This window comes from Homarus americanus, unplaced genomic scaffold (genome assembly GCF_018991925.1).
Source record: "Homarus americanus isolate GMGI-L3 unplaced genomic scaffold, GMGI_Hamer_2.0 scaffold23110, whole genome shotgun sequence".
Lineage (NCBI taxonomy): Eukaryota > Metazoa > Arthropoda > Malacostraca > Decapoda > Nephropidae > Homarus > Homarus americanus.
The window spans coordinates 425113-452180 of NW_024752122.1; the positions used below are offsets into that span (position 1 = coordinate 425113).

Here is a 27068-nt window from a genome sequence, read left to right on the forward strand (position 1 = left end):
GGTATTACAAGAACAAGTACTTTATCACACACCTGTTAAAAGTAATCAACCATATACACACCCAGGCAGGATCTCTCTCTCTCTCTCTCTCTCTCTCTCTCTCTCTCTCTCTCTCTCTCTCTCTCTCTCTCTCTCTCTCTCTCTTCAGGAATACGTAAAGGCCTCCACAGGACATCCTTCTCTGTCCTCCCACCTGATGAAGGGGGAACTCTCTCATTGATCAGATGTGACGTCACCAGTCAGCCTATGACGTCAACAACATGTAAGAGGCCTCCCAGGGCTCGGACAACGTATTAGATGGTCCATTGAATCAACTGTTTTCTAACTGGAGTTATTAGGACATAATTGCTTTATTTTATAACTCATCCTACTGGGTCGCTATAAAAAACAACTATATAATTGCCTCAATTTAGCAGAGACAATAATAATGGATCATTAATAGTTCGTTTCTTCATCTCCCTAATTGGAGGTGTAAAAACACATATAATTGACTCACTTAAGAAAAGTCACAGACAGGGACCGTCGGCGGTTCGCTAAGATATTCCTGTTAGTTGTAAACATGAGAGTGAACTTAACAGGTTCTCACGTGCTTGTTCAAATTTCCACTGATAGCCGAAGGTGACCTTGTTCTCTCAACCGCCAGACAAGATAAGGGGGAATACTTAACGGAAGAATCTGATAATGTGAACCCTGAAAGATAACGAGAAATGGCCACGTCCCAGGAAAAAAACTAATAATAATAATCTGCAGTGATGACTCTACCCCGAGGCCGTCACGGCATATGTTCATGGTTCTGGCAGAGATTTTGAGATCATCAGTCGCTTATACGTTATGTTGCTAAAGTTTGTCGTCTGACTATAGCCGTACAGTACAGTCCTGTCTTTCAACTGAGTACATGTACAGGGTCTATGTTTAACTTGTAGGATCTACCTGTACAACAAGAGAGTGCTCATTGTAATTGACTGAATAAAATACACAATCATTTTAATTCATGGATATGTATTCTAAGCTTTATTTTATATATATATATATATATATATATATATATATATATATATATATATATATATATATATATATATATATATATATATATATATACAGGCTTTTGTTGTCCTGTGGTGCCGTAGTAGCGATCCCTGTTCACACGCAGAAGTCCAGGGTTCGATACCCGACTAGTGAAATATGGTTTGTATATACAGTATGTGTGCATATATACTCGTATAGGTTATACTTGTGCGTACATGAATTTAATTGTTTCAACTCCATCAATCACGAAGCCTTGAGCAAAATCCTGTTCAAGTTATGTTGTCTAACAAAGGCTCAGGCTATCTTGACACTCCTACACGATGATGTGCAGGAGTGAACTGGATCAGGCCGGATGATGGATATTTTCAATGTCCGGTAGAAGTCTTTGTCTTATTCTTAGCTCATCTGTCTGGACTATAGGTGAGCTGCAGTGTAATTTTCGTGGTAAATTTGTTTTAAATTCTTTCCGATTTCATTAAAAAAAGAATCTTCAGCATTCTTCAGAAATATTCGCACCTCATAATACACTGCACTGTAATGTTCACAGATACTAGCAGCCACTGACTGCCATGAGGCATCTCTACCTGTAAATCTTTCCCTCTCACCTTTAATAATAGCTCTAGTTTTTGTATCAATCCTCGCACTATTCTTCTCTAGGGAGATAGTCTATATTTCAAGTCCAACTTCTCCGTCTTGCTGGTGCAACATCCGGAAGTAGACGACAGCAAATTAGAACCTCAATCGAAAAAATAATAGGAACAAGTTTTCTTTACCGAAACAAAAACAATTATTGATTGGAAAATCTTACGTTCCATGATAAACCATTTACGTGCAATAACGTTTAATAACAGCATCAATGAGAACGGTATTTAAAACGTCAACACCGTAATACTGAAAATCACCAAAGCCTCCTCCCACAGTATATTGGTATCTAAGTGAACAATCATATCCAAGTTCCTATAATACGAAAGAATAAAATATCAAGCTGGATCAAGGCACTTGTATAGGCCTTGGCTGGACGGTTAAAGGTTCACAATTAAAGGGAAGCGCCAAGATAAAGGGCGTTTGCTCCCATCTGTAGCGTCCATTAGCTCGATCAATCATACATCACCTAACGTTCAACACTAATGTTTGACTGTAATATAAGTCAATTCTAAAACACTCATATATACAAAGGTCACTACCTACATATATAAACACACTATCCAATTCCAAGTCTTCTGAGCAGACCACGCCCGATTATATAACACGTTCCTTGTTACTACTGTCTGAAATTATGTTATTCCACTCTTAAGTTTACACAGTTTACAGTCTAATCATTATAGGGGTGAACTATGGTACTTACCTACAGAAAGTAACGCCTCTGGGTCTGGCTCACACATTTAAAGTCCCCTACATATACAGTCACTCTCACATGATCACGGTTTCTATTTTAATATCCTCCTTAGTGGGAATTCATACCACACTAGTTAAAAAGAGGTGTCATATCAAACACACATACGCAGCTTCGCATAGTACCGCCTCACAGGTTCGTACTTGACTGAGTTAGAGAAAAGTGAAGAAAATAAACATCTGGCAGAGGAGGTGCACTGCTCCTTTGCCAAATGTACGATAACTTACAGTCATCTTATTTTTGTATTACGTTGTAGAAAGACATAGTTCATGATATTATCCAATCATTGTTAATAATTATAACACTGATTACCTAAGGTGACGTAAGAATAATTTAAGCATCAAATTTTAACAAGCATCATTTGTTAATATTTACGAGGATGGCTCCACCGATGGCCACCTACCGGCAAGTGAGTGAACCTAGCTGGACGATGTGGGAAGACGTCAGTTGAGGGGATACTCTTGTGTCTCCTCAGAGGACTCGACTACAGATTTTAATCGTAAAATAGAGTACCATCAACGGGTTCATGCTATTTGTAAATTCATAAAAGCAAAAGCAGCTTACATTTGAAACAGAAAGAGCAGGAAGGGATATGAATAAACCGGTTTCTAATCAAAGGAGAGTTCTAAATGACTGGATGCATATTCGGGGAAATGGCAACTTGTAAGTTGTTGCCACATCTGTACATTTATTGTTACATAAACATTCACTTCACAAGTCATCCCTCTCCAAGCATCACCAGCAAGTTGAATCCATGCAGGAATACAGTTGAAGGATAAAATTACGCCTAAACTACCCCGAGGCGGTGTTAAGACAAAGGAAATTATTGAGCTGGTGGAATTATTGTCCATACGGTAACTTTTATAGTAGAGGGATTTTGGTCTATTTTAGTGGTGGGATTTTGTCCACTTCATTTGTTTCGTTCGCTAAATCTGTTAGCAAGATTTTCTGCCACTGTTATCTTGTCCAGTGGAATTTCCTGAGCACACAGAGTAACGCAACAGTACCAACAGCAGCAGTAGCAGTGAGAGGTTGGTAAGTAGCGCAGCACCGGAGGGAACAAAGCAGACCCAAAGACCAGTGCCGCAGTGACACACACGTTCACCCTGTTCACACATCCACACAGGTAGGCACACTCACACAGCTACGCTTACAAAGCCACACATACTGCCTTACTTACCCACTCAGTCGCAGCCACATTTATCCACTCACACAGCCACACACAACACATACACACACAGCTACCATACTTACAACCACAAACATAGCCACTCACAGCGACACTCACACAGCCCCCCTTAACACACACACACACACACACACACACACACACTGCTGTAGGATCCACACTATTCTTAAAACATTTAATCTACACGACTTCCCTAGAGGCTGCTGGACAAGATCCTTGGCACTATAGCAATAGTGTCAGGGTAAAATTCAATGTATATTAATGAAAGGTTATTTAAACAAAATATAAACTTCTTGAAAAGTCCCGTGGAAGGCGCCTAAACTCGATCTTCTCGTCAACAAAGCAATATACTTAAGCATCTTCACGAGTCCGTATTGCTAAAACAAAGTTATGCCGTACGACAACTGCAACACATTTCAGGCAACGACGCATGTGATTGTACCGACAGAGTAATATAATGTATTTTCTTTACGCTGTCTTTAGTCCAGATTATTGCGTTACTTATCTTCCTGTAACGAGAGAGGAGGAGAACGATGCAGTCTCAGGGATACTTTATGGCGCAGTTTAATGTCAGTCGCCCGCTGGGTGTAGTAGCCGCAGACCACAATACTTCCTCACTTTCTTTACCAAATCTCGCAAATCGAATGCATTGATTCCTGTGCAGAGCTGAGAGGAATGAGTTCTGTTCCCTCTTGGTCGTTGGTGTTGAGAGACTGTCTTCATTTAGAATATGTCAGTCTCAGAAGAAATTTAATTAACGAAGTTCAAAGGCACAATGTTCTCTATGACAAAGGGAGTTCTAATTATATCCCAGTCATAGGAAAAAAAACCCACATCAGTGAATCAGCTTGGCAGGAGATGACAAAAGCTCTTGAAAGTGACCCTGAGATATTTAATGTCTGGCGCGTGTAGTCTAGGCATAATCAATCTAATAACTACTGTATTATATTCAGCTACGGTTCTTTTAATGTATCAGATATATTACACATAGTTGACCATTTATTTAAAACATCTACTTTGTCTTCTTATAAATTACTAGATCGAAATTGTCCTTATTCTTGTACAGGTACTCGAGTGTACAGTACTGTATACACTCATTTCTTCAACACAAATGAACTTGACCTACAGAGCCATACTGACTTTGTAAATTTTTCATTCATTTAATAAACTCTTCTTGGGTGATCACTGTGTCATGCCCGGATCACGCCCCTGGTTCTGTGTCATGCCTGGATCACGCTCCTAGTTGTGTCATGCCCGGATCACGCCCCTAGTTGTATCATGCCCGGATTATGCCCCTAGTTATGCCATGCCCGGATCACGCCCCCAGGTTCTGTTATTTTTCTTATATTATCATCTTAACAAGGTGGATCAGGGTCAAAGGTTGCCAACAGTCACCCTTACACTATTTGATAAGAGGGATACGAGCCGTGATAAGTTACCTGTTATCTTTAACCCAAAACACAACAGTGGTGACTAATTAACCTGGATTACTCATCTCCTAATACCACATAACATTAATGCACAGACCCTTGACTGAACTGAACTCTGAAATGACAGAATGAAACAAACATATGAAATGACATAACTTTTCCTTTCGTCTCCAAAGAAAAATTAAAAAAAAAAAAGTTTTACATAAAATATAAACAATGAGACGTGGATGAACACACACACACACACACACACACACACACACACACACACACACACACCTATCCTGAAATCAAACATATATGTGACACTAATCCCCCAAAAATAAAAATACACAGGCACTTGGACCCTCAATAAGTGTCACCCCGGAAAAGTGGCACCTTAGGGGATTCGGAGCTCAAGTGGCATCCTGCAATAAGTGGCACTGAAGGGGGACTGGCACTCATTACCATCTGGAGGCGCATGATATCATCTTTTAAATATAACGTACAGTTAACAACAATACTCCCGCCCCGTCTCCTCCGTCCTTCCCACAAAAGCCCCGTCTCCTACCCTCCATAACAGCCCCGTCTCCTACCCTCCATAACAGCCCCGTCTTCCCCTCCACCCTCCATAACAGCCCCGTCTCCTACCCTCCATAACAGCCCCGTCTCCTACCCTCCATAACAGCCCCGTCTCCTACCCTCCATAACAGCCCCGTCTCCTACCCTCCATAACAGCCCCGTCTCCTACCCTCCATAACATCCCGGTGTGGCTGTACTAGTAGTGTGGTGGAGACGGTGTGGCTGTACTAAGAGGCGTGGTGGTGGAGACGGTGTGGCTGTACTAGTAGTGTGGTGATGACGGTGTGGCTGCCATACTGTACACGTTCTTGGAGCACCACTCATCAAGGTTATCCCAGAAAACCGTGACTCACTGATTCTTGAGAAAATAAATCAGGAGAGAGAGAGAGAGAGAGAGAGAGAGAGAGAGAGAGTAATAAAGAATTTAACAATAATTATTAAGAGATAATACACAAACAAGAGCCACATAGGAACTAATGACGCCCACAAACTCTTGACAAATAAACAACACCCGGACGCCCCTGGAGGATGGATGGGGGGGTGCCGTATGCAGGTACTCACCAAAGTAGGCTAATGCTCCCTCCGCCTGCTCTGGACTAAGTGCCTCTACTTCCTCCTCCTTCAATGCTGGGAAGCTCACTCCCCAGTCGGCGTTGTCGTATCCTGCGGAGAACAACATGGACCGTCAATACACACTTTTGTTACCGAACATATAGTTAAGCACCTACACATGATTAGTGATATACTGATACATTAATACTCGAATGTATAAATGATGGGAATCTAGTAAGGCAACAACTTGTATATAAATGAAAGGGGATCAAGTACTACAAATGTAAGTAACTCTACATATAAGGGAATTCACTACAATAAATACAAGAGTACAAAACACTACAGGAAGGAAGATCCAGTACTATAAACACAGGTAAATATAAATGAAAGAAGATCCACCATTCTCAACACAGGTACATGAATACACTTATGAATGAATAGAGATGCCGCACTAGAAATACAATTGAACAAACAAAAATAAATACTACTATTATTACACTGCAGGGCATAATAGTAGAAGCCAACACAGTTATTAACCATGAAACACACAGGTAAATCTTAATGACCTTAAATGTGGGCAAATTCATATAGAGTTTCTTTATGACTCATTATATGTCAGAAATAAATTAGTAAATGTAACCATAATTATTATCAACAAACAAACTGTAAATATTTAATTAGCCGTTTAAAAACTACAGCGGTCATTAAACGACTCCTAGAGAGTCATTTAGACACGTCTCTACCGTGAACTACAGTGTATAGTAATAAAAAGTAGTCGCCGGGTACTGTAAATATTATGTAAGCTTAAGGTATGGTAAGGTGGAAATACTTGTACTGTACTAAAGATACCATAAGTAATATTACAATAAGATATTCCTAGATATAATTAAGTTCCAAGGTAATAGTGGTACACATTATTTTATTTTCTCATGTTTTTTCTCTCTTAGTATAACTTAGTGTTTACTTCAAGATCGAATTGTTTCCCATCTAATCTATCTTTCCCATTCAATTTTACTCCCTCGTTGTAGTGCCCCTGAGGTGGACGACTTCCCACCATCCAGCCATCCTTTAACTCTCTTGCCTCTGCTCCTGGGTGTTCTAGCCGTCCCCCTGGTGCGCACACACACACACACACACACACACACACACACAGTACAGGAGACTCATGGATCACAAGTTTAATATTACCTGAGAACTTCACCTTTATAAGTTTATGGTTACTTTGTGTCTATCACGTCACCAAATAACTTGAGGAAGAGGTGAGGTAGAGGTACACTAGTATGGTCTCACCCTGTACGCTGGATAATCTTCTCTGACGGGTAAGATAAGACCTACCAAACTCTACCGCTTCTTCCTTCACTCACCCAAAACAAAAAACAAAGGGAAAGTTGAATATCCAGCTATCAAGTGTATCATTGTTTTCCCCCGAGTGTTGTAATAATGGACACAAGTATTATTAACCACGAAACATAAAGGTATTTAAAATATATTAACACCTATGGATAATATACGCTATTAGGACGTTGTTTAGTTATTCTGGGGAACTTCCTTATACCTGATCATAAAGCAAATAAGGAGAAGTTCTGTTCCTGTTATCATCCCCCTGCTTATCTCCCCTCTCCTCCCCCCCATCTTTCCCTCCCTTCTCCTCTCTTCCCTACGTCACTTTCCCCCCATACTGTACACTGGGTTACGACAATACATCTATTTCCAGAGTTCCAGTCCATTTTGAGCGCCTGTTTGAACGCTACATTTATGATATAATATATAATATGACATTAGTGAACTTGTCAGATGTGTTTACAAGCCACCAATTATTGACAATTATTAATGTGTGATTATCTAGAGTCGGGGTGCCTGTACATTTTCCAGGATATGTGTGACTGTCTGAAAATTTACTCTTTAGTTCTCCTGCATTGTCAGAGAAGAGCTTTTCAGAGATCCTTCCACCTACCCACCCACCCACCCTACCACACAGACACCCACCCACTCACCCAGACGCCCTCCCACCCACTTACCAAGACACCCTACCACAAGGATACCCACCCACCTACCCAGGAAAGTAGGGAGATGGCGAAGGGAGAGTGAAGAGGCGGGATAGAGGGAGGGTGGAAATAAGGAGAGGAGAAAGAGGGAGGTGAGGGGGAAAGGATAGGCAGGGGGGAATGGTGAGGGGAAAGAGGAGGTGGATGGGAGAGAGGGGGAAGAAGTGGAGGGACGGAGGGAGGAGGAGAGGGGAAGGGACTCAGCTAAGAGGTTAACCACAATCTCTTGAGGAATAATTGCATTAGTTCGTCTTACTCCAGATTACTGCCACTCTACACACACGACCACATTGTAGTGCCACGTGTACCTCCCACGAGAGACACGATCATACACATACACCCACCATGGAGACCAACAACTACCCAGCCTAAACATACACACATAATCATACCCCACACATACACACATACACACACACATACACACACGCACTAACTAGACGGGACAACAAACACCATTACATTATTCCGGGACCTAACGAACAAGACTGACAACAAAGAACCTCGCTGATTGGTCGACTGACGCGCCAATCAGTGTATACCTTCCATTACGTGATGAACCAGACGATAGAGTTAACAGTTAGTATATAAAGTGCTCATGGCGTAATGAATGAGATGAGTGCTTTTATCGCGTTGCCAATTAGTAAATAAAGTATTCAATAAGCAACCAATTTAGAAATAAAAGCTGCCAATTAGTGTAATGAATCCATGGGTATTAATTAGTGTTCTCGTAGTCTCTGGGTGTCAACATAATTGAAAATATATTTATCTGGTTTCCGTTTTATTTCATATCCTTTATTCTTATTAATTTACTAACTTACTATTCCCCTGAAGATAGATACAAATAACATGCGTCTAACAACCCCAAGATTATTTCACTTACACCAGAAAACAAAAGAAATAAACCACTCACAGTATATTCAAGAACAGTTATGGGGTGTACAACGCCATTTACGATGACCTTCTTGCCCTGATCTTTTTGTCAGCAATATCGCCTTTAACACATGGAACTCTACACTTTTCGAAGCTTTGGAGGAGTCTCGGAGCAAGTTTCCTGGTGGGAATTATTAGCTAATAGTACTCAAAACATCGAAACTTCGAGATCTCTCCAGAGCTTCGAAAAGGTGGTATTCCTGAAACAAGATCAAGGCAAGAAGGTCATCGTAAATGGAGTCGTACACCCCATGACTGTTCTTGAATACGGCATCCGACTTACCGCCCTCCCCTCATCCCCAAGACACGACTAGTATCCGATTATTACCTAACAGATATATAAAAATCTGAACACACACGCGCCCTCTGACAGGATATACGAGAGCCACACACAACACGAGTACATAATACAACGACACTCTCCCTCCTACAGGAAGTGAGTACATCTGGATTCCTTAACACTTTCAGGACGATGGTTTAAGCTATCGTTCTCATGGAAGTTAAATCCTTGTTCTTTCATATTTAAACCATAGTCATTTTAAACTCTTGGCTTTAGATAATTACATCATTATCTTGTTAAATAGCTAAACCTTCATCCTTGAGGAATTAAACCATCATCCTAACAGTGACGAGCCATTATCCTGTTAACCCTCGTCCTCCATATGTCATTTCTATGTGCCATGGAGTCAGAAGACCTGGCGGTGCGCCCCTAATTATCCATAACATGACTCAGGTGTTGTCAAATTACCTGTGTGTGTGTGAGACGACAGCAGGGAAGTGAGGCTACAGTAGATGGGGGTCGATCAGGAAGGGGGGGGGGTGGCAAGGGGTTGGAGGGAGGAAGGGGAAAAAGCCAAGAGAGGGGAAATACTAAGGGGGGAGGGAGGGAAGCCAATGTGTTGAAGCCAGCGAGAAAAACCCAGAGAGGAAAACATGTTGTGTAGGTTTTAATTAAGGCTTCCCAGACGATGCTTGCCAACCTCTCCACAAACTCTCGGTAATTACACACAGGCCCAGGAACCTAATTAATCTAATTTAATTAAGCATACTTCATACACTACACACAAAGCCCTTCACTTAATTACACCCAATAGACGCACACACACTACCTGAGAAAACATTCCATTTACCTGAAGATATCGAATAAAACATTAAAGAGAAAACATTACCTGAGGACAATCAACAGCCTATGAAGACAAACTTGTATTTAAATGAAGAAATCAATACCCCCACCCCCACCACCCACCCCACCCCCACCCCCCACCCCCAATAAGTAAAGTATTCAATTAAAACTACCGAACCAACTCTGATCTTTAAAACACGTCGAGGATTAATCTCCTCTAATTAAACGTAAGCGAAGCCAGTTGATGAAGGCCCAACATATACGTGAGTTATCTTCCACCGAGTTATTCTGAGGTAAACGAGACGGAAGCCGAGATGTAAGACACTAAAGTTGCCTCAAGACTCTTAAACAGACCTTCAAAAGCGTCTCTGTCGGGAGAACTTGATGGCTGAATAATTACATGCGTGAGCAGGTGTGGCAGCGGCTGAGAGAGAGTGTACAAAGCGACGTTCTCATGAATTTCTTTGTTCCAGTTTGTGTGTGTGTGTGTGTGTGTGTGTGTGTGTGTGTGTGTGTGTGTGTGTGTGTGTGTGTGTGTGTGTGTGTGTGTGTGATTTCACAAAAGGTACCAACGTATGGCCAGTCAAAGAGAGAATAATGTATTCTTCCGCATAAAATTTCCCAGGACTCTTCCCCAAAAAATTTCTTCTATCAATACAAATATAATTCAGTATTAGTTTCGAGTATCTTTCCCTTCTACTAGGACCACAGACACCTCAGAAAGGCTTAAACATATACTCGTATTTTCTAATATAACAAATTTGCCAATAAAATACTATGGTGAAAAAAAAAAACATACACTCCCATCAAACACAAACTAAAAGCTTTAAAGAGAGAATAATGTAGGTGGAAACAGCACTCACGAGAGACGGATCAAAACCAAGGTTCAAAGATGCAACCTCGAGCCCGAACCAACACACAATACACGGGTACAAAACGCTTCGCTAGGAGGGTCCTTCTCTACTCGAACCAACACATTCACTCCAGCCATGAGTCCTGGAACCATGCCAAGGTTAGAAATAGAAGTCTTATCCCTGGTTATATAAAGATGGTCGTTCGTACACTACTGGATGGTTGTCACGATGTGTAAAGGTTTCGCTGAGTAGGGTACAAGGGTGTGGTTTAGTGGATGGCATCTTGTGTATAATAACAATAACTCTTTGATGATTGATCCGGAACCCTCCACGACACTTGTGGGTGGAAGGCAGACTCTGGTTTAAATATGGAAGGCTGGAGAAAGTAAGCGAGAGAGAAAGAAAGGCCATCCTTCTAATATATAACCCCACCCTCACTACTAACTTACCAAGCATCATAAACAGACTGGCGAAAGTTAAAAAAAATACAACACAATCATACTGAACAACTTTACTACATAGGTTGCATACGTACACGTTTACACTCGTTTGTGGTCTCTCATGCAGTATAGTAAGTGTAGATGAACGAACACTGTACAGAGGTGGACAGTGGGTCAGGGAGGAAGGGAATGTTCAGAACAATATACCTCACCTCACCTGTATTTTTTATATTGCTCAATCTTACGTATTTGTATATTGCTCAATCTTGCTTACTTTATTTTCATTTCTCTTGGTTACTTGACATCATATTGCATCATCTAGTTAGTGACAGTCGAGCATGACAGATGTTCACAGGTTTATAATACTTTAACTTATGAGAAAAATATATAAAACATGATTCCTTTTCCCCTTAAAGATAACATGATAACAACACCATCAACACAAACAATGGAATATCCTCACGTGCACAACGGGAACAAAACATGTATTTTTTTTTCTATTCAAGATATAATTAGCGTAAGGGAGATAGGCTATCATGTTGCATCAATATAGTGTTCCTGTTACCGTGAGATACGAGTTTTAGTATTCATATCTGTATTTACATTATGTCGTTAGTGGTTAAGAATACAGTGGTTATTGTCACACACACACACACACACACACACACACACACACACACACACACACACACACACACACACACACACACACACACACACACATAATTAAATCTGAAATCCCAAATGAATGCATTTTTATGGAGAATTATTTCATGCCAAATATAGATACTCCAACATGAAACCATAGGAAAAACAAAAGTTTTATCACGACGTGATTTACCTTCTCGATACCACAGAAAAAAATCTTGAAATACCATTAAAAATACAAATTAAAGTCATGTCAGTAATTATCTTACCTGAATCTTGCGACATTCTGGCGAACTTGTCAGAGAAGGAGACCTATGAACTTTGTCCCACGTCATTCAGTAATGATGTCAAGGACAGCTTCCAGAGAGCAGGTACTTAGAGCATTTACTATTATGTCATAGCTCCAAGAACACGAGTCTTTACTCCCTTACAAACACACAACCACGTAGTCATATATTGTCATAATTTACACAACTCCCAGTGAAAGTCGACACATTGTACAATAAATGTTTTTTTTTTTCAAATTCGTATACAATATTGTAAGTCACTGATGAATTAATTCACAAAAGGTCTCGTAAAGAGTTATCAGGACAAGGTAGAAGACGGTTAACATTTGTACAATGGTAAATATATAGAGCTTCAAGACACCTCAGTGCTGACCTCAGAGCTTCTTACAGCACTAAACCAGTTGTTGTTTGAGCTTTATCTACACTTCGCACACCGCCACAATACACCTCACACCTCCGCCACAAGTTGCTAAAGTATCACACACTATTTACACTACTGCACAGTACCATCAGTGTTTATTTACACACTGGAACTTAACGTCTGAAGTTCCGCTTTGCACCAAGAGCAGCGAGATCATCACTCGTGTCGCACAATATCCATAGTTCTGCGGGACACCCTAAAGTTTTGATCCAGCACTGAACTACTAAAGAGTTGTGCACTTCACCATGCTTATATCACTCCATCAGAGACCTGGCCCCTGGTGCCATAACACGGCGTCTGAAGCACAGGGGCAGGTAACCAAGGTTCTCTGACTGGGGAGAGACGGGGTCGGGGGTTTTGTGAGTGTCATCTGTCACTCTGAGATCACAGTAGTTATTGTCCATCAAGTCCACATTTTGCTGTAACACTTTTCTGTAATTACCTGCGGTTCATGACTAATTAGAGCATCAATTAATTAGTGATTTTACGCAAAAGACCATTAATAAGAGTAAACTATCTCCCACCCACTGGTAGGTGTTGGCGGTAACCACGGCCATTGTGGACTAGTCAGCTGTGATATAACACGCCAGTAATCACAAGATAAAACCAGAAGTGAGGTACCAGTTCGTCGAACCCATCACTGTGTTCATCTTGACCACTAGCAAACTTTTGTCATAATTAAAACTCTATATTCCTTAACCAATTATTTTTACCTTCATTGCCAAATTTCGTAAAAATCGGAAAACACAGTTGTAAGATATCATGTTGGGGCTTAAAACACACGAGTGGTAGACCTGACTGGACGAGTGATCTTGACCTCTGATAAACCTCCTAGACCACACTACACCTATCAGTCACCCCAGCCCAATAAATAAGTTACATTGTGTTCAGTTTGTGTAAGGTTTAAGCGAACATTACCTAAATTAGTTGTTTATCCTCTGACGATAATTGTAACTGCTGTCTCCTGTACAGACTGTGTGTGTTCTTTACATAACGCCTTCGTAGATAATCAATAAATAAAAATAAATATGAGTAAAAGATATATAGAAAATAATAAAAAAACAAAACATTCGCCAGAGCAACCAACCTTTCCAAGAGAGACACTATTCTGATTAGGCTACACAGTGCCCCGAGCAACCTGACAAATAACAATGTGTGTGTGTGTGTACTCGAGACAAGTAATAAGGTAAGAAGGAAAGTATTGACTAGACAACTACTGCGTGTGTGTTGCGTGACGTTCAGTGTTCACCTGCACGATACATAAACTTCATCACTACAGGTAAAATCTTTATCAATACATTTAGAATACTTGGATTGAATGAATGAATATCATGTATGTAATATAATATAATATAACATACAAGCATACCACTATTGGCAGCCATGAAGGAGACAGGAATAACAAGGGTCTAGGAACAAGTGACCGTGTCGCTAACGTTTCACTAACTTCTAAGGACGTGTAATAATACATGATAAGAACTTGATATCTATTTCCTGTGTGTGTGTGTGTGTGTGTGTGTGTGTGTGTGTGTGTGTGTGTGTGTGTGTGTCTTGATAATAATTTACAGTCACAAAAGCTCACAATGAACGCTAACTAAATTCTTATCTGATGTCAACATAAGAGTGAGCTACAAGGTCAAGAGGGGTCAGTCAAGGTCACTCCCAGCTGTATCTGTTCAGTAATCACCACCCCCTTCAATTATTATTCTCCTCCCACCACCAGTCTTACCATCCCACCCCGCTAGCCCTCTCCTTCCACCATCCCACTCCCAACACTCCACCCCTCCCACTATCTCTCTCCTCCTACCATCCCTGTTCCCTCCCACTATCCCCGCCTCCCACACGTTATTGGTTAGAAGGATTTTCTGCCTACAGACACAGTTGATGTTACTGAAGGTAATGCACCGGTCCCCAGCGTGCTGCTGTAGTGAGTGATACAGCCGTTGTGTAGAGACAGTGGTTTACTTAACTCAGTCATTGTCACTTATTCAGTCATCGTCAATTATTCAGTCATCGTCACTTATTCAGTCATCGTCACTCAACTCAGTCATCGTCACTTAACTCAGTCATCGTCATTTAACAGACACACTCTCCCTTCCATGCTAAAGCCAATAACAAACCTTTTAACTGAATTACCTCGGCTCGCCCAAGTGTGTCCTTATCTAATCATCAACTGGCTCACGTAGGGTCGTTCCTTCACCCTAGACAGTAAACCGACAGGCTATGACCACCCCTGATAGCTCTACCCCTCACAGAATAACTACAAGGTCAGTAAAAATGTTATTCCGGCTGACCTTGTTGACCTCGTCTACTGTAAATTGTGTCAGAGCAGGACGTTCTTATACATCATATATACACATCTCTAACATACATACATACATACATACATACATACATACATACATACACACATACACAAAATATATATATAACCTCATCATATATTTACATAAAAGATCTCTGCTTGATAGTCGTGCCCCTTACTTATCAAAAATGTATATTACCAGTTTTTTTCGATCTATTTTACACACACACACACACACACACACACACACACACACACACACACACACACACACACACACACACACACACACATTCTTTTTCCTTTCACTATCAATTTAATTCCTCCTTTTCTTCTTCCTCTATCTCTTCTTCTTTCTTTATCTCCTCTTTTTCATCCATCCTACCTCTCTTTTTATCATCCTTCCTACTTCCCTTTCTTCATCCTTCTCATCTCCCTTTCCTCATCCTTCTCACTTCCCCTTTCTTCATCTTTCTCACCCCCCATTCTTTAACCTTCCTACCTCCCTTTCTTCATCCTTCTCACCTCCTTTCTCCTAACCTTCCTACCCCCCTTTCCTCCTCATCCTCACCCCTCCTCTCCTTCGTGCTTGCTCCATCTCTTCCCACTCTGGTGACGCAGGAGAGCCACAGCTTCATCAGGGTACCCGTGCCCCTGCAACACAACCGCTCTATAGCAGTGGCATCGACCTCCAACTGTGCGTGTGTGCTTGAGGGAGGAGGGAGGGAGGGGAAGGAGAGGAAGGGGAGGAGGTTGGAGGAGGAGGAGGAGAACAGGTGATGGAGGGAGGAGGAGGAGTTAGTAGGAGGGTGAAGGAAAGAAAGAGGAGGGAAAAGAGAGATGAAATAGGAAGGGAGGATGGGGGGTGAGGGAAGTAAATGAGGAGGAGGCAGGGGGGTAAGAAGAAGGTAGAGAGAGCGGAGGGAGGGGGGAGCATCAATACAACAGGCGCAGAATCTCAGTTGTTCGTGACAATACAAACTCATGGGTGACGCAGACAATTTGCCAGTGACCACACCAAGGTTTTCCTAGTCGTTGATACACCCTCTTTCACTAGACCAAAACACAACGAGGTTCCTTCAATATCACAATAACTTCATATCCGGTTAAAATGTCAAATTAAAAGTCAAGTTGTTCCTAAAAAGAATTAATAATAATATAATATAATGTCACAGTACGTCAGAGTTGTCCTTGACCGACAGCCAAATTCACACGATCTTCCTCGAATTCAAATTGACCTGATACATGTGCAGTATTACAACAATGCAAAGATCACCTTGGTTCTCGTTCACCTTTACTTCACGATACAGCTCTCTCTCTCTCTCTCTCTCTCTCCCCCTCTCTCTTTACAAGCCATTACCCTCACCACTGTACTATACAAAACACACTGACGACTTTTCACCTCACCAAAAACCAGGGAACACATTCACAAAGTTTCCTACGTTAAATTTTTCACCTAACCTGTAACCGAGTCTCTAAAATTGAACTCTAACGGCTTAACTTAACTACAAAACAGCGATAAAAACTACGCAAAAGTCTATGGCAACTAGACGTCTACTTTCACATACAGCAGTTCAATGTTAAAATGTTCGTAGCTTCTATACTTAGCCCTCAAGTAAAAGATAAAAAGCCTTAATTTACATGAGTCGAGATTCATAAATTCACCGATAAATATTTCTCGTAAATAAAGACAAAAGACAAACACCAATTTTGTTAACTTAAGCTGAAACGTAAAAAAAAAAAACACAATAAGATGGATTCCTAAGACATTCAATTACGAAGAAGATTCACATTACGAACACTGATTCCATTATAGAGTTGACAGATTAGGTTTCTATCTCATTAAACTCAAACATGTAAGCTCACTGGTGGTCTGTACCTCCACGTAACTCTAGATAAATTACAGAACACTGACAATAACATAGAGGAATACAAGGAGACCACACGAGAACGTCTCCTACAGCAGTGAGTCAGGTCAGGGGGTCGTCTCGTGTGGAGGGACTTGGGGTTGGTGGATAGTACAAGAACAAAAGCGAGGAAATGTTCAATGTATGTAGTAAACAGCTGATTCTGGACACACAGCTGATCCATAACACACAGCTGATCTTTAACACGGCTGATCCTTAATATACAGCTGATCCTTGAAGCACAGCTGATCATTAAAGCACAGCTGATCTTAACACACAGCTGATCTTAACACACAGCTGATCCATAACACACAGCTGATCCTTAATACACAGTTGATTCTTAACACAATAGCTGATCCTTGACACAGCTAATCCTTAACACAAAGCTCATTCTTAACACACAGCTGATCCTAATACACAGCTGGTCCTTAACACACAGCTGATCTTAACACACAGCTGATCCTTAACACACAGCTGATTGTTAACACACATCTGATTCTTAATAAACAGCTGATCCTTAACACACATCTGATTCTTAATAAACAGCTGATCCTTAACACACATCTGATTCTTAATAAACAGCTGATCCTTAACACACAGCTGATCCTTAACACAGCTGATTTTTAAGAAACAGCTGATCCTTAACACAGCTGATTTTTAAGAAACAGCTGATCCTTCTCACAGAGCTGATCGTTAACAGCATCTTAATACGTGTTGTTACTCCACCGTGTTAATAGGGGGGTTCTGGAGCAGCGTTAGGGCAACACCATATAGACCTGATCAGTATGCTTGTGTTTCCTCCCTGACTACACAACACAAGGCTGGATCGATATTCAACTATTTGGTCTGCCAGAGTAAACAAAAGAGTCAGAGGCAACATTCAAGTTTGCCAAATAAAAATACTGCGTAATGTCGAACAATTGGATCATGTCAATAAAAAACAAAGTGGATGTATAAGACACGTGTTATTTTCATTTGTATGTAAGGACTGGAGGGTGATGGTCTGGGTTATTATAATGACGCATCTATTGTAAATATTATGACCTCTGCTGTCGCCTCACACCGCCAGCGTGAAATCGTCACCCTGAACGTCAGCTCCTACGTCAATAACAAGATCAATAACACTAGGAGGAGGAGTCAGGGAAAAGATAAAAATTTTCACTGAAAATATGAGGAGCGACGGAAGGAGGACTCGGTCACTGTTGGATGACCTGCAGTGATGTAACCACAACGCAAAAGAAAGACGTTACAGGCGTATGACGGACTCTATCAGGTGTGCATCTTCTGTACCCAGGTCTGTTTCTCTCTCCTTCCCCGCCACTTCACTCGTCATCTCTCACTATATATTTATCGGCTTCTTGAGTCTCATTTACTGTTCAACTTAAGGTGGAAGGGCCTCCCCCGTGACTCTTCGAGGGATCCACGAGGGTTTTCCTGGCCACCTCCTCGCAGCTGTCACTTCTACAGCACACTTGGGACACTCGCTGTATCCTCATCTGCTTGCAGAGGCTCCCTGCCTGTTCCTCTTTAGGTAGAAGAGCCTCTACCTGACGCCTCGTCAAGTCCACCCGGGGGTATCAGTGCCACTGGTGCCACCTGTCCTCTCACAACACCACACGCACACTTGCCACATGTAATATGTCTCAACCTCTAATTAGCAGTGAACACCACAAGTGCCCTTGAAGGTATCTTACGGAGTTCATTCAAAGAATCAGAGGTACGAGGGTCTGGCTGGATAGCTGGCTCAACACACACTCCCACCGGGAGAGCTTCCGTGACCACTACTTTAGGAGAACTCACGAGGCACATGGACCGCTGACGTCACCACGCTCACTGTTTCCCCCTTGGCCTCGCCTTGCCAACCGGTCGACGATCCCCTCAGTCTAGCTGGTATACGCCGACTTTATAGACACGCGCCAACCCGTGCTTTTCAAAACTACAGCCATAAGGGCGAACGTTGCAGGGATTCATGAAGTAAAGGATAGGAGCGGTCGACCGTATGGAGCCCAAGATCAATACGCTAGGTTGCATCACACACCGCCAGTGGCCGACGCTGGAGCCCTCACGCGGCGGGAGCTGCAACTAACGAATCAATATGGCAGTTGATTTTAAGGTTGCCAATTAATTTTTGTCGCCTTGGTACACTGATATAAGCACAGCAATCACTGTATATATTATATCTGGTCAACAAGTCAGTTTTGTTTCATTTCTTAATATTAACTATGTTAGAGCATAAAGACAAAAATAATACTAAAATGTATGAAACGTTCCGTAGACTTTCGGCCACAGCAGCGTTGACTTGTAGAACACATTATTTGTTCGCATTTTACTCTTCGGGCGCACAAGTTATCGTTCACAACACACCGGAAGAGAAGACCCAAACCGTACCACCTCATCTCAGCTGTCTCTAGACGTCGTTGTCGAAAACTTACAACATCTACAGTAGAAAAGGAATGAACTTTCAACAGTGAAACATCTATCATTCTAAGGAACCTCGTGCCTCTGGTCTCTGAAGGTCTGTGTGACGTCAAGCTCCGAGGAAAGTATGAATGACAAAGAACCTAATGTAAAAAAGTGAAACACAAATCAATAAATCGCATCAAACAGAAACAAGATACCGAAAATTATTAATACAATTTTAAAGGGATAAAGGTGATAATAATACTGTCAACCGAAGCGCTTTTACCTGGAGAGAAGAACGAGGGAGATGACGAGAAGGAGAAGAGTAACTAGTAGATATAACAAGATAAAACCAACGAGGGAATCCCACATTAAACAGTACCAAGCGAAGACTAAAGAAGGGTGCAGTACTGGGTGTCGTAGGGACGGTGGGGGTTCCTGGCTCCTTCACACGGACCCTGAAGACGCGAGGTCCTACTACAGTACCTACCACGCGCTGGGCACATTCTACGCGAGGTCCTACTACAGTACCTACCACGCGCTGGGCACATTCTACGCGAGGTCCTACCACAGTACCTACCACGCGCTGGGCACATTCTACGCGAGGTCCTACTACAGTACCTACCACGCGCTGGGCACATTCTACGCGAGGTCCAACTACAGTACCTACCAAGCGCTGGGCACATTCTACGCGAGGTCCTACTACAGTACCTACCACGCGCTGGGCACATTCTACGCGAGGTCCTACTACAGTACCTACCACGCGCTGGGCACATTCTACCCTTATTGCCTCACCGTTAAGACCGATAATAATGATTGAGGAAGATAAAGATATAAAGATAAAGAAGGGGAAGAAAAGGAAAGAAAAAATAAGAGATATATAGATGAAGAAGAGAAGAAAGGAGGCAGGAAAAGGAAGGGCAAAATATGAAGGAGTAAAAAAGAAGGAAGAAGAGATGAGGAACGAGAAAGTATGGAAACTATAGATGAAAGAGGAAGAAAAAGAAGAGGAAAAAGAACCACACATCATACTCGACAGTTTGTAGACTCCATTATCCACGAGTGACTTCTAAAATACGCAGAGACGAAGGAGGGAGGTAAGGAACAAGAGAGAAAGGGAGGGAGAGAGAAAGAGGAAAGAACAAGGGGTGGAGGGAACAAGGGGTGGAGGAAACGAGGGAATAAGAGGCTTACACGCTGGACGTGTCTCAGATAAAAATTATCTCCGTCAGTGATTCCGATGGGCATGGAAACGATGTAAGAACGAGGAGTGGGGGAGAAGAAAGATGAGTGGGGAGAAGAAAGATGAGTGGGGAGAAGAAAGATGAGTGGGGAGAAGAAAGATGAGTGGGGAGAAGAAAGATGAGTGGGGAGAAGAAAGAAGAGTGGGGGAGAAGAGGAGGGGAGAGAGAGGTGGGAGAAGAAAGAAATGGGGGGAGAAAGACGAGTGGGGAGAAGAAAGAGGAGGATTAAAAGGAAGATGGGAATGAGAGAATGAAGAGGACCCTAAATAGAAGGAAAAGAATAGGAGGGAGAAAAGGTTACCATTAAGTCGCATTCCAGACGACTGCCAGCTATTGGTGAGAGAGAGAGAGAGAGAGAGAGAGAGAGAGAGAGAGAGAAACCCGACAGAAAACGAAAACGGACGAAAGAAAATAACGCAAACCGGAAGGAAAAAAGAAAATGGTTTACGAGGGGAAACTCAGCTGTATGAACCCCAAACTCCAGCTCGGTAAGTTCCCCCTCCTTCCCCGATGGCGCCAACAATCACCGGAGAGGCATAAGACGTCACCATTAAGAAGAGAAATTCTTTTGTCCTTCATCATCTTGGCTGGTGAGGAGAGAGAGGAAGGTCAGGAGAGGTCGAAAAGAGGAGGAGGAGGAGGAGGAGGAGGAGGAGGAAGAGGAGGAGGAGGAGGAGGGAGGAGGAGGAGGAGGAGGAGGAGGAGATGGGAGGGAGGGACTGTACGAAGGAAGGAAATAAAGGAAGAAAGAGACGAAGGGGAGAGGAAGGCAGAAAGAATGGAATGTAGGGTGAAGGGATAGAGCGATGGGTCAGGGTGGGAGAGTAGGATTACAGTGAGTGAAGCATGGCGATGAATACATAGGATAAGAGTGAGAGAGTATGGTGAGAGTGAGAGAGAGTATGGTGAGAGTGAGAGTATGGTGAGAGTGAGAGAGAGAGTATGGTGAGAGTGAGAGAGTATGGTGAGAGTATGGTGAGAGTGAGAGAGAGTATGGTGAGAGTGAGAGTATGGTGAGAGTGAGAGATGGTGAGAGAGAGAGTGGTGAGAGAGTATGGTGAGAGGAGAGAGTGAGAGTATGGTGAGAGTGAGAGAGTATGGTGAGAGTATGGTGAGAGTGAGAGAGAGTATGGTGAGAGTGAGAGAGAGAGTATGGTGAGAGTGAGAGAGAGTATGGTGAGAGAGAGTGAGAGTAAAATGAGAGCTATAAGGCTGAATCACAATACAAGATAAACAAACTTCCACCAGTGACTTAAAACTACAAGAACTTAACATGTAAACACAGTGGTAGAGAACCCCCCCCCCCCCTTCCCTAGCAGCTGACTGGCCTGCAATACTATGGCTGCTATAGAGTACTAGAGTTGCGTCACTCACCCGCCATCTGTTACAATATGTCACTGAACCTCCCGTAACTCAATCCGTCACTCAGCAGTTGTTACTTATGAAGAATTTAACACTATCCTGCTGTAAAATAGTAATATCAGTACATCACCTAAATAATAATAATAATAATAATAATAATAATAATAATACGCTAATGCAGTTATAAGAACATCATTTTAGTATCATTCTTCTGTAATTTCAGTAACGTAATAAAATAAAGCTTCATTCTCTGCTCATCGCCACAACAACACACTAAAAGTATAACATCTGAAAAAAGTTTAAGATGAGAAACTAAATTAAATTTTAAGTGTCAAACGTTCACATACTGTACTTGCAATATACAGTATGTCGGAAGCCTTGACCCAATTTTCATTTCTTACTGATGTTTCCTCAATGTCTTCCAGTATTACTTTATAAACTGATAGCAGATCTTGTTTATTACCATTTTCGACATTTTTCATTAAGTCTTCGTGGTGTTTTTCCTAATAACTAACACACCCACTTGTGGTTCTAATTCCTCACCAGTCACCCGGCATCCTCCCACGTGGGAGAAAACGTGAATAGGACACCTCTCATGTGAGGATTATTTCTATTTTAAGCATTTCTCTCTCTTTCCTCCCCGTCTCTTCTATTCTTGCTCTACCTTTCCTACAAGCTGCATCAACTGTCCCTTAGTTTGCGTAAGTAGTATCATTTAGTAGTTAAGTTGCATGTTCTTTCTAAAGTTCTAATATACCTCAAATAAATTTATAACAAGAAAAGATAAATCCTGCAGAGGGTCGGACGTGGCCTTATAAAACAAAGAAGTCTGTCTGTCAGCTGCCGTGTTGCTGTTACTGGACGGTGTCGCTGTCACGTTCTGTTACCTAGTACTGGGCTTATATACGGGCTCCTGAATATACCTGAATATGTTCCAGTATTTCTCAAAGCTGGGCTTAAAGGAGTTCACGCATGGTGATGTCTAAGATTTCACAACCTTTACATTAAGCAAGATAGCTAAGACTGTTTTTATGACTTCTTTAACTTGATGGAGTGACCTCTGGTGGGGCGACTATCAGCTAAGTCCAGATATGTAGATTCGACTGTAGTATAAACAACAAGGCAGTTGTAAACTTTCTGGTTTCTTGGTAGGCGAGGTGTCTGAATATGCCGGCACCAGTTGGGAAGTCCTCTTTCGGACGTTCGCAAGTGTATGGCAGTCTTTAGCATACCTCGGAGATCCAAGCTGTGGTGTCCGTTAGGTAAATTAGGCAGGTAAGTATCAATGAGTATAAATTCATCTCTCTCTGTGAGTTTGTTCGGCGAGCGAGGCGTACAGAGGCAACTATGTCTTTGATACACGTTGGTGTGTCTATCAGTACAAGTAGATTTACCTACACATACACAGGCAACACCTAATTACACACATGTACACGTTTTCACACATGCACACGTATGAGTGCATGAAGCTTCTTATCCCTCACAACACACCACAGCTTACATAACTTAATCCCAGCCAAGAAAGTTGCTCCTCGTAGTTCCTGGAGCTTAAAGCCCCAACACAGGTACAGTCTTTTGTTAATAAACTCAGGTTATCAAAGGTTCATAAGTTTCTTTTATTTCCAAACTGGTATTAATATTACAATAAAGTCGCAACGAAAACTCGACGCCATATAAAATCAGCTTTGTGTCGTGGCTTACATGAGCAGCTAAACCCCTCCTGATATCTTGTGTGGAGAGAAAAAAATAACGTACAAATCTTCAAGACTCAAGGTAGTGGAACCTAGTCCAGGCGGCTGTTTCTGTCCTCTGTACGATACGCGAGAACCTTTCTTGTTTAACTTCTGGGTATTGATGTCACTCAGACAACAGAAAAAAACCGCGTTATCAGTCTGTCTTCTGAAATATTTTGTATAAACTTTACCTTGATGGTCTCATTTTCTTAATTTTGTGTCGCACTACAAATAATATTAGAACAGGTCTGGTTTATCAGTCTACGTTAAAATTCTAGATACATTGTACCGTAAAACATCTAATTTATAACGCATTATTTACAACAAATATATTTAATTCTTATTCTTTCTATAGTTCATTTATCCTTTATTAAAAACAACACATATATGTGAAATATAACTGTAATAAGTTTGTTCTTCACAGCGTATTGCGTCATACATGTACTGAAACATTAACATCTTCTGGAGTCAACAAAACTTTAGCACTGCAAGAAGCCGGAGTAGTGAGGCGTGGTGAGCTAACCCTTGCCGACGTCTCCATCTTATGTCCTTTCATTTCAAACAAATCTTATAACAACAGGATATTTATTTGACAAAGTAACAAGAATCATGTCAAAGTTTTCAAATATTTTCTATGGACCAATTTTAGTGCTCAAAATCAATATGTGTTTGTAACTAAATTTTAACATCCTTATTTCTTCTCACCTTGTCATTTTGAATCATGTAAGAATGACCACATTGTAAATCAGTCGCTTTATTCATCGTTTCTCTATATCTTCAATACAACTTTTCCTGTCTTAACTAAAACCAACCAGATCAAGAGAAATAAGTATTACTAATGCTTAATGTATTCTCCCAGTTTATGCCTATGTGTATGCTTGCGCTATATGGATCTCTAGTAAATATATTAATATCAAATCAGTTTAATATATCTCAATTGGTTCTTGAATATATTATACTGAAGTAACACAGACGAGACGAGACCAACTACATGAACGGCCAGTAAACTGTTATGTGATGAAATGATACAAAAAAACATTCCCCAAAGTTGATCAAGTCTGGGTGACGTCTGAACATCTGGCGGATTATTCCTTGAGTTCAGATGCTTGGTCACATGTGTAGAATGGTAAATAAGACAAGATACAGTCAACTGTCTATGCAATACAATATCTCAGTTAAAATTTTAGCTACCTTAAAATGTTATCCTGAAAACTAAAACCATAAAGTTAATCACCGATATTACAAAAACTATTCAATTATCTTACCCAATGAAAGAAAACAACTAAATCTAAGTAATATATTCTAATAAACTTACCGGAAAACTCGGTAACGGTGTCGGCGCGTAGGATGTAACGAGGGAATTGTTCCTGGACCAAACTTATCAGCTCAACCTCTGCTACATTGTCACCGGAACACACATCTGAAAGTAACGTTGAGATTAGTTGACTGTGTAAATGACAACACGGGAAACTGATGAAAACGGAATACTCATCACCTGAAGAATCTCCACCCAAGCTTATTTCACCTAAGATTAACTACCCAGAAGCTAACCTCATCCCACCATAGAGCGTTAGGGTGGTTAATCTTAAGGTGAAATACCCTGGGGTGGAGTTTTTTCAGTGGATCCAAAGTTACAATACTGCAGCGGAACATCACCACCACTTGCAACATGATCGAATAACTAATTCTAGAGCTTAATAAGACTCTGACCTTCAGAGCAATTATAACAAATGTGAAAATATAGATTACATTTCTTTTAACATATCAATTTATAAAAAGTAATTCTGGCTTATAAACTGGTGGGACTTATACGAAGATTCTACACATATCTAAGAGGTCAGCTTCTAGTAGTGTTGCCTGGCGAGTACAATGTAGTTTTGCTTGGTCTCAGAGAATCGAGATACACCAAAGATTGCAAATGGATTGAGAACGTCTACACAAGGGCCACTGAACTAGTGCCCTACCAAGTATTTTTTATTACAAATTTTACTTATCTGAATTATTATTATTATTATTTTTATTATCACATTTTCTCCCCCTAGGCCCCGATGTGGGTTAGTGACCTGTGCCCGGGTGAGCTAATCCCCGAACAAAAAAAAAAATTAAAAATATATAACCAAGTGAGGCAAAATTACCTAACAAAATCCATTATATTTAAGGGGTAACCAGTCAGACTTTTCATTAAACAAAGAATAAACAACAAGAACGATTTGGTTGAGCCAATATTCTTTAAAACCCTTCCATTTTATTCATATTTTCATCTTTAAATCTTCACCACTATTTTTCTTTTCCTATTTTAACTAAATACATCATCCCAACTGACCCATTTGAAGTTAAAGCCTAAAGACAAATACATTAACAATACAGGTTAAAATAAAATGTCAGAGCCAACTTCTTTGCAGTAAGGGTTGAACCAGGTAATAATAATAATAATAATAATAATAATAATAATAATAATAATAAACGACTTATTGAAAGAGTATGGCAGCAGGAAGACTTAAAAAATATACAGTTACATAATTGGGGAATGGGTCACTTGATTGATAAATAATATACAAGTGACATAAAATCAAGACTTTCCCAACACTCATGGGCCCACACATGCTTGATGGGTTGTAGACAAACAGCTGGTGAATAGGATAAGTGAAATAATGTTAGTTGTCGACTTTTTCTTGGTGGAAATATACTGTATAAACGAGTCATTATATTGTTGTCTGCGATCAAATGTAATTCAGTTTTCTTTGTCTTATATTTCACGAGTATTGCAGAAAACGGACTCGAAACGTCTCAATATATCGGTAACTATTCGATTCCAGTAGTTCCTGTTATTGAACCACCTAGCGAACAATATCTATAGAAGAAAACTTACTTCTTACCTCAATACTTAAGTAAATGGGTAAGTAGCACTTTCCCTATGGAAACTTTGTTACTAATTTTTTCCAGTATAAATAAAGACACTACTGTCACCCATCCGCTTCACGAATGAGCAATATTTTTTCCTTCTGTCCTTTCAATACAAACCTACCAAACGAAACCTAATAACAAAATGACAATAAAGCTTATAAAATTACGAAGAAATCCATGATGCAGTTATAATTCCTTTGATGTGAATACTATATGAACAATGTTGCCAGGTCTCGCATGATACGAGACCTGGTAACCTACATAAAACATGGATACAGTATTACATATTAGTTCTTAGTGCTTGTAAT

General features: G+C 41.0%; 1 protein-coding gene across 1 annotated transcript in view; it reads right to left on the minus strand.

Annotated features, from left to right (window-relative positions):
• Nucleotides 1-5420: 5420 nt before the first annotated feature.
• The window catches only part of LOC121854962, a 39817-nt gene continuing 18169 nt past the window's right edge, over nucleotides 5421-27068 (minus strand). The window contains exons 3-5 of the mRNA XM_042349784.1: nucleotides 25172-25276; nucleotides 6164-6265; nucleotides 5421-5491 (exon numbers count right to left, since the gene is read on the minus strand). Of these exons, the coding sequence (XP_042205718.1) occupies nucleotides 5421-5491; nucleotides 6164-6265; nucleotides 25172-25276 (278 nt within the window). The remainder of the gene's footprint in view (nucleotides 5492-6163; nucleotides 6266-25171; nucleotides 25277-27068) is intronic.